The sequence below is a fragment of the Dermacentor albipictus genome, chromosome 2 (genome assembly GCF_038994185.2).
Source record: "Dermacentor albipictus isolate Rhodes 1998 colony chromosome 2, USDA_Dalb.pri_finalv2, whole genome shotgun sequence".
NCBI classification, from domain to species: domain Eukaryota; kingdom Metazoa; phylum Arthropoda; class Arachnida; order Ixodida; family Ixodidae; genus Dermacentor; species Dermacentor albipictus.
In genome coordinates, this window is record NC_091822.1 from 104,852,165 (window position 1) to 104,864,753 (window position 12,589).

At 47.5% G+C, this 12,589-nt stretch overlaps 1 protein-coding gene across 1 annotated transcript in view; it reads right to left on the reverse strand.

Moving 5' to 3' along the window:
* Window positions 1–5,961: 5,961 nt before the first annotated feature.
* The window catches only part of LOC135919506 (ras-like protein family member 10B), a 110,520-nt gene continuing 103,892 nt past the window's right edge, over window positions 5,962–12,589 (reverse strand). The window contains exons 2-4 of the mRNA XM_065453379.1: window positions 10,400–10,496; window positions 9,026–9,242; window positions 5,962–7,120 (exon numbers count right to left, since the gene is read on the reverse strand). Coding sequence (XP_065309451.1) covers window positions 6,698–7,120; window positions 9,026–9,190 — 588 coding nt within the window. The 5' untranslated portion in view covers window positions 9,191–9,242; window positions 10,400–10,496 and the 3' untranslated portion in view covers window positions 5,962–6,697. The remainder of the gene's footprint in view (window positions 7,121–9,025; window positions 9,243–10,399; window positions 10,497–12,589) is intronic.

The window sequence follows — 12,589 nt, forward strand, 5'->3', positions numbered from 1 at the left end:
ACCATGGGGTGAGGTGGGGGCAGCAACCGCCAGCCTAGCTGGTAGTGCTTGGTGATTTCATTGTACCTGACCAAGCGTTCTCGAGTGTTTTGAACCAGTAGTTCCGAACTCGAAGAGCCGGTCTTCGATTCTGCACGGCGGGTCAGTTCTCGCGCAGAGCGGTGTGCTACCTTCGTTCAAGTTTGGGGGGGGGGAGGGGGGGGGGGCTCATCGGTGGGGGGGCTCATCGGTGGGGGTGGCGACGTGCGCTGGAAACCACATGATTGCGGTGTTATCGAAGTGCTGGCGACCAGCTTTCCTTAGAGTCTGGAGAGCTTCGGAGGAAATGCGCCCCCGCGCGTAGTTGCGAACTGCGGCTTGTAAGTCGCTAAAAACTACCTTGCAGAGGGGGTCGGTAAGCGCAAGCGCAATCGCTACCTCTTCCGCTGTTTCGGTGTATTCCTTTGCGACACTACACGCGTGCGTAAGCCGAGAGCTAACGTCTACGACTACCGCCGTGAACCGGTGTTCTCGTGTGTATTCTGCGGCGTCTACAAAGCGCGTAGTCCTCTTTCCACCTAAGTTGAGCCTTGGCACGGGCCTGGCGTCGGCCCCGATTAAAATCGGGGTGCATGTTTCGAGGTATAGGGGCGACAATCAGCGTGTCGCTGAGGTCGGGTGGAATGACCTGTTACTGACCGTGTTGGACGTGGTAGTTAAAGCCGAGTTTCTGCAGGATGTACCGGCCCGTGGCTGTCAGAGACATGCGTTCGAGTTGAGAGGTTCTTTGCGCATCCAGGATTTCCTCAAGCGTGTTGTTTACCCCCAGCTGTAGCAGACGAGCAGTGCTTGTGGACTCCGGTAGGCCAAGGGCGATCTTGTAAATCTCGCGTATAAGGGTGTGGATTTTGTTCCTTTTGGTGACATTGCAGTTGTGGAAGGCAGCCACATAAGTGATGTGCCTGATTGCGAAAGAGTGTATGAGGCGCATGGGGGGGAGGGGGGTCTATACGTCTATACTGATAGATGAACTGCATCAACCACTTCCGATGGCACTGTAATTATACCAACAATGAGAATAACCAAGCGGTTCAAGCCTTCCCGTGCCACTACGTCTACAGCTGCAGAGCTCGCGGCTTTCCGCGAGGCGCTTCGTGTGATAAATGCTTAAAATCCTCGAAGATGGGCAGTCTTCTGCGATTCAAGGCCGGCCTTGTAATGTGTGCAGTAGTTTCTCCGACATGGAACTCATGATCAGCTCACGTGCGAAATCGTGGAACTTGTCCATCACTTAAGAGAAAAAGGCTATGATATCTCTTTTCAATGGGTACCAGGTCATTGCGGTATCATAGGAAATGATGACGCAGATAAGGCAGCTCGGACGTCAAACCAAGAAGACCGCTGCGTCGATCCCCATTCCACTCTCAAGGACCGATGCCGCGAGACAACTTCGCATTCTAGCACGCACGATCTCCTTAGCGGAGTGGGATACCGCACATACAGGGTGCACAAGACTGCACAGACTAAACCTGTCACTGCAACTCAGACCTCTGGCCGGTCTGAACCGACGCGAAGCGTCTCTTCTGTGTCGGTTGTGGCTGGGAGTTGCCTTCATGAATGCCTACTCAGCACTAATTGGAATGACTGATAGTCCTGCATGTCATGTTTGCGGATGTGAGGAGAACATTGGGCCTTCATTGTGCCATTGTCCTCAATTTCAAGCACAAAGATAATCTTTGTACAACACATTGAGGAAATTAGATGATCATCCTCTGAGTAAACAGACAGTACTAGTGCACCGTCCCCATCGATCATCGGCTCAGACGGCAGTGAAGGCACTTTTGTACTTTCTCAGAACGTCCGGTTTGCGCGAGCGGCTTTAACTCAAATACTGTCCCTACGCGTCTCTACATCTTCTCTCTACCTTCTCTCTCTTCCCCTTCTTCCTTCCCCCAGCGTAGAGTAGCCAACCAGACCCTTAACTGGTTAGCATCCCTGCCTTCCTATATTCCTCTCTCTCTTTCTCTCTGGCTGGCTTATTATGGTGCTACATCGAGCGTGCGATGAGAAGCAGCATATATAGCGGACGATCGACTCTCCCTAGGAACATGGAACTTTCTCATATACTGTATTTTCCGTACTTATTTTCGATTTTCCAGTTTCTCGTGTATTTTCAGACCCGTTCTGAAGTATATTTTGGTATTGTGTTGCGTTTTCTGGTAGGGTACACTTTACGTTGACAAGTACTGTGGTGATCGTGCGTGATCTGCGGGTTGCACATCGATGTCTCATCGATGGGGCCCCTAAGTCAAAGCGCTGTGTGAGGTGCTACATGCTTGAAAGGTTAGGTTTTCCGTTATGTCAACTGGGCAGGCTAACTGCTGTAATAGGACGCTTCCTGTACAAACACCCCGTTCAAGAAACCTTACCTTGTAATCCATAAGTTCCGCCGCCTTCAGGCGCCAAGGACGAGAAATGTTGTTCAACACGGAGTTCAGCCACTTCATTTATTTCCTTCGGTCTACCTCACTCACATATCACGGCTTGTCTTCGTCGGAAAACAAGACCCACGTAGGAACATCCCGTCACTTCTGTTTACAAAAATACTAGCCTCGCTAAATGTCGCTTTGATCCACAGAGGATTCATGTTGAAAGATAGTTGTACCAGACATCAACCGATTGCTTCCGCCGGCGAGGCGTATGTAATTAATGAGAGTGCTTGGTATATTTGTCACATTGCTACAGCCACGCTAGAACCAGGCGAAAAATTGACCACAGTGGTAAGGAGCTTTGGAGAATCGTCATAACTTGAATACAATAACAATACTCGTCTGCACGACTCCATCACATCCTAAGGATTCGGTCGTTAGTTTTGTCTTAACTTTACCATCAATTGCATAAAACGATTCAAGTATTCTCACCAATTTTTTTTTTTGCTTGCAGTTTTTTCTGTCCATTCGATTGACAATGTCACATAATGTAAAAAAGCTGCGGGCAGTTTTCTCAATTGGGATTGTCGCTAAACATTGACCGAAACGACCTACACTTGGCACGAAACTCGCTATGCACAGGCAGGACACACACAACAAAAACAACTGGCTTCAGACACTGTGCTTTATCGCGCCAGAGCAGCGGCAGTGAGGGTTTTGCGAATTTAGACCTCTTTCAACAATGAAATGGCGTCCGCGGACAAAGCTGTAACAACGAAGGCTGAAAGTGTACGTCTCAGTGTATATCCTTCATTTCACTCGAATAACATCTTGCGAGTGCTCCACCGTGGGCGTAGGACCATTCGCTCTGCACATACACACCTAAAAACACATCTGGCTAAAAACAGGTACAGTTACCAACCACTCATTTTGAGATGAGCTTTCCTATTTAAGGATGAGAACCCTACAGCGCTGAATCCAGCACGCCAAACTGTAAACACAGTAAGTGATTCTGTGCACGGTAACTTGCATGTTACCGCATGACTCATCAACTCTATCATGCATCGAAACTATGAGCAAGGTCTTGGAGTCTTTAGGTGCCCCCGACGTGTCAAAAAATACGAAAAGTCAATACAATACGACTGGCTTTTGTCAGAATGGTTCACAACTCCTTAGTAACAGCCTGTGAAGCTGTGCCGTAATTCCATAGGCCCATAATGAAGTGCAGTTAAGGCGACAGATTGTAGTCCGACCAAACCATATGCTTTTCTATTAAAAATGCCACGCGTCCCACAGCCTCCGCATCCAGTAATCGCTTATCAAAACAAGGGAACGCGTTTATTTGCATAGTATCCCAAGTAATGATATGAGATTAGCACATGTGGAAGTTATAGGGCACATGGGTTTCTTGGTGGAGCTGTTACGCAGTGTTTCATTCTATACAGACCCATCCGTTCCATTCTCCACACATTCAGCTAAGTGCGCTCACCAGTGTTGCAATTGTCTACATTGTTCCAGCCATCATGTTCACTCAAAAGGGACAGTCGGATTTTGACAACTTCTTCGGACACACAACCGCCATCCTCTAGCAAGAGAACAACAAGCCAACTTCTCTCCGCGTTACGTCATAACCTTGAGAATCACTCACCTCCTCTCCCGACAGGGCTTGCCAATGAACGTGAGCGCAGCTATAAGAAGAGTCTATTATAACAAAAATTCAGTTTAATATTATGCCTATACAAATAAATAAGACTGCGAAAGACATTTCGAACATCGCAAACGTCTGAAAACGGCGCTCATAGATTATGTTTAACAAGAGGGAAGATGCAGCAAACAACGTTATCAGTGCTGCTCTGTTAACAGGCTGCACTACAGTGCATAACTAACAGGCATACGCAAACTATTATGAAGTAGTTGCAGGGCAGTGTGACACCTGTTGAAACGGTCTGTGCTCGTAAAGTAAGTCGTCCAATGAAAACAACAGCGTGGTTCTCTCTCTCACTTGCTAGCGCAGTCCTAATTCGAAGCAGCTTCAGTGCCCTGATTACGACCGACACAAATTCCACGGTGCAACGCGCAGCTGTAACTTTTATCGTGTCTGATAGCATATTAACAGCATGAAATGGAACGTTTGTTCAGATTCTAGCCGAGAAGAAAGCAGTAACACAATAAATTGACAACCAAGCATAAATCAAGAGAAGAGAATGCTTGTCGATCAAGTTATTGTCTTCTTGTCCTATTTTATGATTTCCATGCATAAGTACTGTTCATCACGAATGAAGTGCCAAACCACAATTTGAAATGGTGACCACGCCCTGCCTCTTGCCTGAATTGGCAACCACTACTTGACCATGCTAGCATCATGTGGGGATCTTTGAGCTGTATAATGCCGCACACATGAGGCGACAACAACGTGCGCTGCATTTTGATGGCGATATATTCTTTCGTTATTGACCATCGGTGGACGATGGTAGGCATCACTGCGAGTCCCGAGTAGAATGACTACAGAAGTGATTCTATACTATTACCCTGATTGCTCTGCCCACGCTTGTGGCACAAACCTCTTTTTGCACCATATATGACTCAGTCACGTGCATCGCGAGAAGTGACGCCCGAGCAAACTTTTACCTTCATAGTTAAAATTACCTGAGACGTCCCATTTTTATGTAGTACACCTGCACCAATGAAGCATAACAAAAGTTGGGATGCCCCCTTTCTAGCGAAGCCGGTTTTCGCATGTTTCGCGCTAGAACCAGCGCAGTAGGGCGAATGACGTTTTATCATCTGGTAAGGACAATAAAACCATATTTATGAATCGTGCATCGTGCGATGAGTCATCCTAAATTCTTTGCAACAGTGAACCCCCATACTGCCTTACAACGTCTTCAATCTAGGCATGTATCATTATTACTTGAAATCCTGTCTTTTGTGTGAATGCTCGTAAGGCTGGGAAATAGCGTGATTTATATAATAATTACAATTTAGTGATGCGTTCTCATAGCCTTGTTTCTACAATCACATTGCATAACAGCCCTGGAAAGCAGTTTCCCTATTGCGTAGCAGGCGTGGAAAATTATTTTTCCTGCGCATTCTATGCCAGCATGACATACTTTGATCGACAGGATGACGAATGTTCACGCGGAAGCTAATTTTGGTGAACCGATATGAATTCGCTGGCGTTCGGTTTGCACAGCCCATGTAAAAAACTATTTTCTGAAACAAAAGGAGGCTCTGAAATCCGGCTCTGTGCAAGCAGGATGCTTGTCATCGGCCCCTCATGTTATTTCACCGATCAGAAGAACATAAACTCCAGCCTGTGCGTTCTAAATCCAAACAGGCTGCAACAAATCTGGCGCAAACACTCTTCCCTGTTGTTGCTTTCATGATTGCAAGCGCCTCATAGAGCTATGTTACGGGCCAATATGTATTTGCTTGTCGTAGTCAAATAATGTAAAAGACCTTCTTTAAGCCGTATGAGCATCGAGTGATATCATTCGCACCAGTCAATATTCACACAATTTGTTCTCCTTATACAACTACGCACAATGGGAAATGAGTCACTATACCGTGGTAATTAGCAGACACCTTAATTATTGCACACTACAGGGAGAGAGGAAAGGTAAAAACCAACTGGTGGCGTAGTCTTGATGACGGTAACAACGCAACGGAGAGTTTCAAAATCACTAACCCCTACATTTGAACCGACAAGCTAGCCACCCTTGTGACTTACGAAATACTTTTGCAAACTCGGCTTTGTTGACCAGAAAGGCTGGAGCATCGGGCCGCTGGCCGCCGCTAGCTTGCGTCGCCAAATATTGTGTTCACATGCCCAACTGCCGGTATTGAAGAATTCGAGATCAGTGCCTCCGGACGACAAGTTGAGAGGAGTAGATCAGTGTGGGGTACACTGCAGTTTCTAAAATAAAGAGTCGATGACTTCACCGACTGAAGCGACGCACCCACAAAATCTACCGCCATCCTCGCCGAGAAGTCTATCGCACTAACACAGACAGAGCAGTTGTGCTGCTGAGAATACGCCTTGCTTGTCCGCTTTTCTCTTCATTGTTTTCGACAAGGATTTGACACCGGTTACTGTTCGGTGCGCCTTCGTGGCGCTGCTCGCTGATGGTTCTTCGACAACGACGCTCCAGAAAGTCTCGATGGATTGTGCCTGCGATCTCCGGAAACAAACCGTTCCGTTTCTGGAGAGTTCGGCCATTTACCGCAGCGAAGACTGTGAGTGGCTACAGGCGATGCCTCCTCCTTCACATCGACGCGGATCGCCGGCGTCATAGGATCCGACAGCGGTCCCTCCGACCCTGGTCGCCGGCACCCCGCGCACCCAGTCCTCCCCCGTCGTCCAGGGCTCGCACGATCTCCCGGAAGAGCAGGCCCACGTGCCAGTTGTACTTGGCCGAGCACTCGACGTAGCCGCAGCGCCAGTGCTTCTTCACGAGGCCGGCCACCTCGCGGTGCTCGCGGGGCTCGCCCAGGTCGTGCTTGTTGCCCACCACGAAGACGGGCACGCCCTGCATGTTGCGCGACTCGAAGATCTGCTCGCGCATGTTCTTCACGTACTGGAAGGTCTCCGGCGCGTTCAGGTCGAACACCAGGACGTAGGCGGACGCGCTGCGCAGGCCGCAGTAGCGGAAGTCGCTCCACTCGTAGAACGAGTTGGCCGGGAAGTACGGCACCACGGGCAGGTCCGTCACCTGCAACAGCGGAAGCGGAAACGGATGCGTGAGAAAGTCTCGGTACGGATGGATTGGCATCACCGAGAGGCAGGCGCGTTCTGACACGGACAAACAGTATGAACGAAAAGGACATCTCGTACTACGATTGTCGACTGAAAGGTCGTATACAGTGGCGGAAAAAAATGAAAGACATGAAGTTGTCCTTTTTTCATTTCTACTTTCGTGCGTGCTATCGTCGTGCCAGCTTTTAAGCGGCTTCAATTTGTTTGTCATTCTTTTTTCAAGCAAGGAGAGCAACAGCAACTAAAGGTTCTAAAACATGACAAAAGGCATGTCGTCCTAGAGCAATTGTGCAGGCAGGTCGCATACCGTAGATAGACGCCAGCGCTGAAATTAGCTCGTTGTAAAGCACGCATTGAAATAATATTGTAAAAACACAAATGCCCCACGTAAGGCACATACAATGAAAGCAGTTATATGCCTTCATAACACACTTGGTTATGATGCCAGAATGCGAAAGAAAACAAACCATAAATATTCCACACAGAGTCTACACACACCGCTACTCGATTCAGACAAACTTATTCTTATTTTTAGTCAGAAAAGTTGGGAGCAGTTATTGAGAACCTCCAGAGTAAGGTTTATGCTCGTAAGAGAAATAAAACTGCACAGTTCCGAAGGGCTCTAAAACTTGATATAAGGGAAGCATCGTTTGGCCCCATAGTGGGGGCGCTAAACATGCCCTTATTTACCTCTTTAATATGGGCAAATAAAATTTTCAATTGTCTTAAAGCGCAATCCGCCACGAGCGAAGAGTGACAATGGCGAAAATAAATAACCGCGCGCTTTTAGACACGGGCGCGCGTTTCTTAGCGTCAATAAACGTTTCAAATGTCTCGCAGTGCTGGATGCCACGGCCAAAGCAGAGTGGTAAAGGTGGGAAGCAACGGCGAATCATTAAAGGACATCGTGCTATTGTGTCTCTAGGCACCGATCGAAATTTCATCATCAAGAAATGCTCTGAGGAGAAATATGTCTTAGACCTGATGCTACTGCCTCTACCGCTTAACACTGACCGCCGGACAAACGGCTGGGCACAGGGGCGTTCGCGTGTCGATAGCTATTGCGATGAACATTTTTTTAGAAAGAACATCCCCAACGGAGGAAAGGAGGCGTACGGTCACCCATCCATCTGTTTAGAGCTTTGAGTCATTGCACTGGGATTACAAAATAAAATTGGTATCTGTGCGTTTCTGATAGGTTTGAAAGAAACCTTTTGCGAACAGCGGAAGCCACGAATTCACATGGACCACAAACTATTGCGCCGTAGTAACTTGAGAAGCTCCTGTATTATTACTCTTTGCTCTGCAGCACAGCGCTACAGTGCTCTAGACAGAAGAGCGAGCGTCTGTACAATACGCGGGCTCCCAGAACTTATTACATACTGAGGAGTGTGAACGTGGCATAAAAGTTCTATTAACAGGGATAAAGTGCCGCAAAAAGGCGGGCCAACACTTCGATGGGTGAACTTTTATCGGACCGCTTTTGAAAAAGATAGGTCGACCTATCGAAACGTTGGCCAGATTTGCTGCAGCGCATTATCCTACTTCGTCTGTCGGCCCCCTTCTTGGTTGAGGAATGACAATGACGTTTGCCCCATTTCATATCCCCCGCCTATATAAACATTATTGATATATGAAAGCGATTGCGGAGACGCCGTCTGCCTGTCATGTCTTTCAAATCATGTTGTCATACATTGCGGCAAGTATGGTGACCACACCCACTCCTATATGGATTGTGTGCACAACTATATGATTAGGCTTGACACGTTCACCCGCTGTCTCCGTCTGGCAAAAAGAAAAGAAAACTGGCACGCTTTATTGTGAGAAGAAGCGAACAGTGCTACCAGGCTCGGGCACTCACCTGGAGGTCGTACAGGCGTCCGTTCACCACCACCGAAGGGTGGTAAGTGCGTCGACTCTCGGTGGGCACGTATGTCTCGCTGAACTCGCTCCACACGAACTGGTGGATGATGGACGTCTTGCCCACCGCCGGCGCACCCAGCACCACCACCTTCACCAGGCTCATCCGGCATGCACCGCCCGGCACCGGCACCAGATGCGACCGCACGCCACCAGGGCTGCGCCCGCCCGGGGAGGGTAAATGTGCTGGGCCCGTTCCTCGCCAGACGCGAAAGACCATCGCCTTCCACTCACCGCGCTAAATTCAATTGCGCACGTTCGAACAGCACATTGTTTACCTCAGTCCCGCGTACAGAGGCCGTGTGATATGGGCTAAAATGATGGCTTGAGGTCTACTTGGGCAAGTGCGTGAAGAAGTGAGGTAAGGCTAAGTGAGACTCAATATAGTAGCCCCTCACGCGAAACTCCCTCGTAAGTTATAGGGACGCTGAAGAAAAAAAAAGACCATTTGGGTTAGATCGAACGATTAGGCTCCTATAATAACGAATTCGTAAGCTGTCGGGAGAATGGAGTTCTTGTAAGCAAGAAAATGACAAAAATCTAAACTCAGAGTGGCGCCACCTGTTTCTCACTCTGGTAACTCTCATATGAAGTCAGCACTGCCTGATTAACTTACAGTGGCAGAGAGCCAGGTCATACGAGGTATACGTCAACTTACGTCAACTTATCCGTTTTGAAAATGTGCCTGCCATTCAAATCGAAAAGCAGTAGTGTCACCTTCGATGTGAATTATGAACGCAACAAAGCCGTGCATTCGCACACAATAAATGATGATATATTTCTAGACGAATAATTTTTCTAATTTAACTTTATATCTTCATTTAATTTTCCCTTCAGTGTTATTTTAATCTTAGCCCGTGGATGGACGCAGTCCCCGAAGTACGTCACCCCTTTAGGTCGGTACTTCTCCCTGAAGTTACTCAGCCCTTCACCTTTTTCACACAAGGTAATGAACATTCGGAATTGCCGCCCTTGGGGATTGCGAAGAATTTCACTCTCGAAAGTTGTTGCGGGTGGCTTCTGGCTTCAACTTCCTGCTTCAGTTCAAAGGACGTGTGGCCCCCGGAAGTGCCCGTCTACCGAGCTGTTTACGTCAAGCGCTCAAATGTGACTCGTGTTTGATAATGCGGCCTACGTAATATATTCTGACATTCTCCAGACGCCACGCCCTTATCCGTGTTCAAACGTGCCATAGTGTGAACCGAAGCATGGCGCCGTAACTATTACGCGTCATTATAGTTCGGTAGCTAAAATAAATGCTACAGTGGCACGAAGTGGCCTCGAGAGCTGCGCACTGACCGCCGATAAGCCTTACCGTGTGTCATGGTTCCTGTGGCTGGAGAATGATTATGGTAGCCGAGCCGTGGCTCCCGAAGTGCGCCTTAGTCTGTCGTCATTTCCCCGTGCCTGCCCTGCGCACAAAAGAGAGAGGGAGAGAGAAACGGTTACTTTGGGAAGCCCCTTTCCGGAGCTCTATTCTGTTTCTGTTTTCTGCTTCACGTTATATACAATTTTAACATGCTGTAATAGAGAAACATCGCTCACTTTTTTCGAGTTTATGTAAGCGATCGAGCTTTTCTAGGCCATGTAGTAACGCGCGTAAAGCTCCATCTCGACTAGGTTGGCAAGTCGACGTTTTGATTAATTTCTCCGCCACGAACCGCACTTGCTAACGAGGTGGTTCGAGTGCTGGTTATGGCCGCGCCGAAACTCTCAGACCGCGAAATATTCAGACCCTGGCGGGACAGGCAAGCGTCACCAAGATTATTACTATTCTTTTTTTTTTTTTTGAAGCGCCGGTCATATAAGAACCAGCCCGGACTTCGAAAAGCCAACGAGTCAACAAAGAGGGGCTTACGTTGTTGGAATGTGAAGTGATGGATGAAGGTGCGAGACGTTAGAACCACATTACGAAGGAAAACTGAGCGAAAAAAGAAAAGTAACACCTTGTTTCTCCCACTGTGGGCACGATTAAAGGGGCCCGGCGCTAGCCCTGCTTTTTTTAAATTTTTATTGTGAAATATGTTTATAGAGATGCCGTTTCTTTCTATACAGATTCCAGCTACTATACTATGCTCTGATGTGACATAACAGGACAAGAAAGAAAACACTCAACGAGGAAAAATGTTGGTAAGATACAAAAAGCAGTTGTCGAAGAGCATGCGACCGGTTCACAAACTTGACGTTCGCTAAACGAGTAGAGACACAGCTGCCTCAACGGAACACAAATCCAGCCATTGCTATGGGCAAGAGCATGAGGAGGAAAATTAGAAGAGGAAGAAATGTTGATAACTTCCGGTCAATTTTTCTGCAACTGATTATTCTTTCTCTGGTAGCCCCATCTGTTAGGCACAGTGGGACGTTTTATCAGCTGTTAAAGAATTTTTTTTAAAAACTGTTTCACGGGGATTTTCTTGTGGAAAATTTAGAGCGCAATATGATAATTTATTTTAGATTCATTCCTAGCCAGGTGTTTATTTTCTGCAAATCATATTGACCGCAAAAAAGACGGGGACATAGGAAGAAAACACATAAACAGCACAGGCGGTGAAGTTCTTCTGAAGGTGTTTATTTTCGTTGTTCTGCTGCCCGTATACTGAATGCCTTCATTTAATACTATGAAAATCTTGGGAAATTCCTCGATAGTGCGCATGCGTTGTCAGTAAACAGAAAAAAGACAAAAAAACAAGACAAACAAAACAAGACAAAACGACAACAGCTTCGACAGACAAGCAGCGGCGCCGGCAAGTTTCGCATCGCACCGTCACGCCATAGACAACGGATACATGGCACTGAACGTGTCCCTACAACCATTGACTCTTCATAAACTCTGTGAGGCCATGCCCGCTCTTCATATATCTTGCCTTCTCTGCCTCTATTTTATAACTCACAACTGACATTCACCTAAAACTGATCATAACTTGCCAACACGTGGGGCTGGAAACTGGTGGTGGGTCTGGCGGAGGAAAGAGCGGTCAGGCATAAACGATAAAGAAAGCTATTGAATGGCGCATGGGACATATTACACTTTCCTGAAGCAAGCTTTTCCGCATTGTTTGACAACGCCGGCAAAATGGGTCACTCGACTTGCGGAGAAGTCGGTATGGTGCCCATTGCATTATCCATGAGGTCGTGAGGTGCGTCTATAGCTCCCCATATCTCGCCTTGTCCTGCATTCTACACTGTTCTTACAGTCAACTATATGCACCTATAACCTAACTTGCAAGACTTTGGGTGCTGCCACGGTGTAACGTCGTTAATTGTAACATTATGTGGAATTTTGGACATGTGTCGCACGTCGAACAATCAGCGAGAACCAGAACGTTTATACAAGAATGATGTGAATGTATTAACTATATAAGAGTAATTATCGCGCCACTTGGTGTGCTTATCCAACGCCATGTAGCATTCTAAGGTCGTCCACTCCTACAGGCCGCACTGATTCATCCGAAAGCAGTGACAGCGCGTTTGACCCGTGTCCGGTTCAGTAGTACTTTCGTCTACT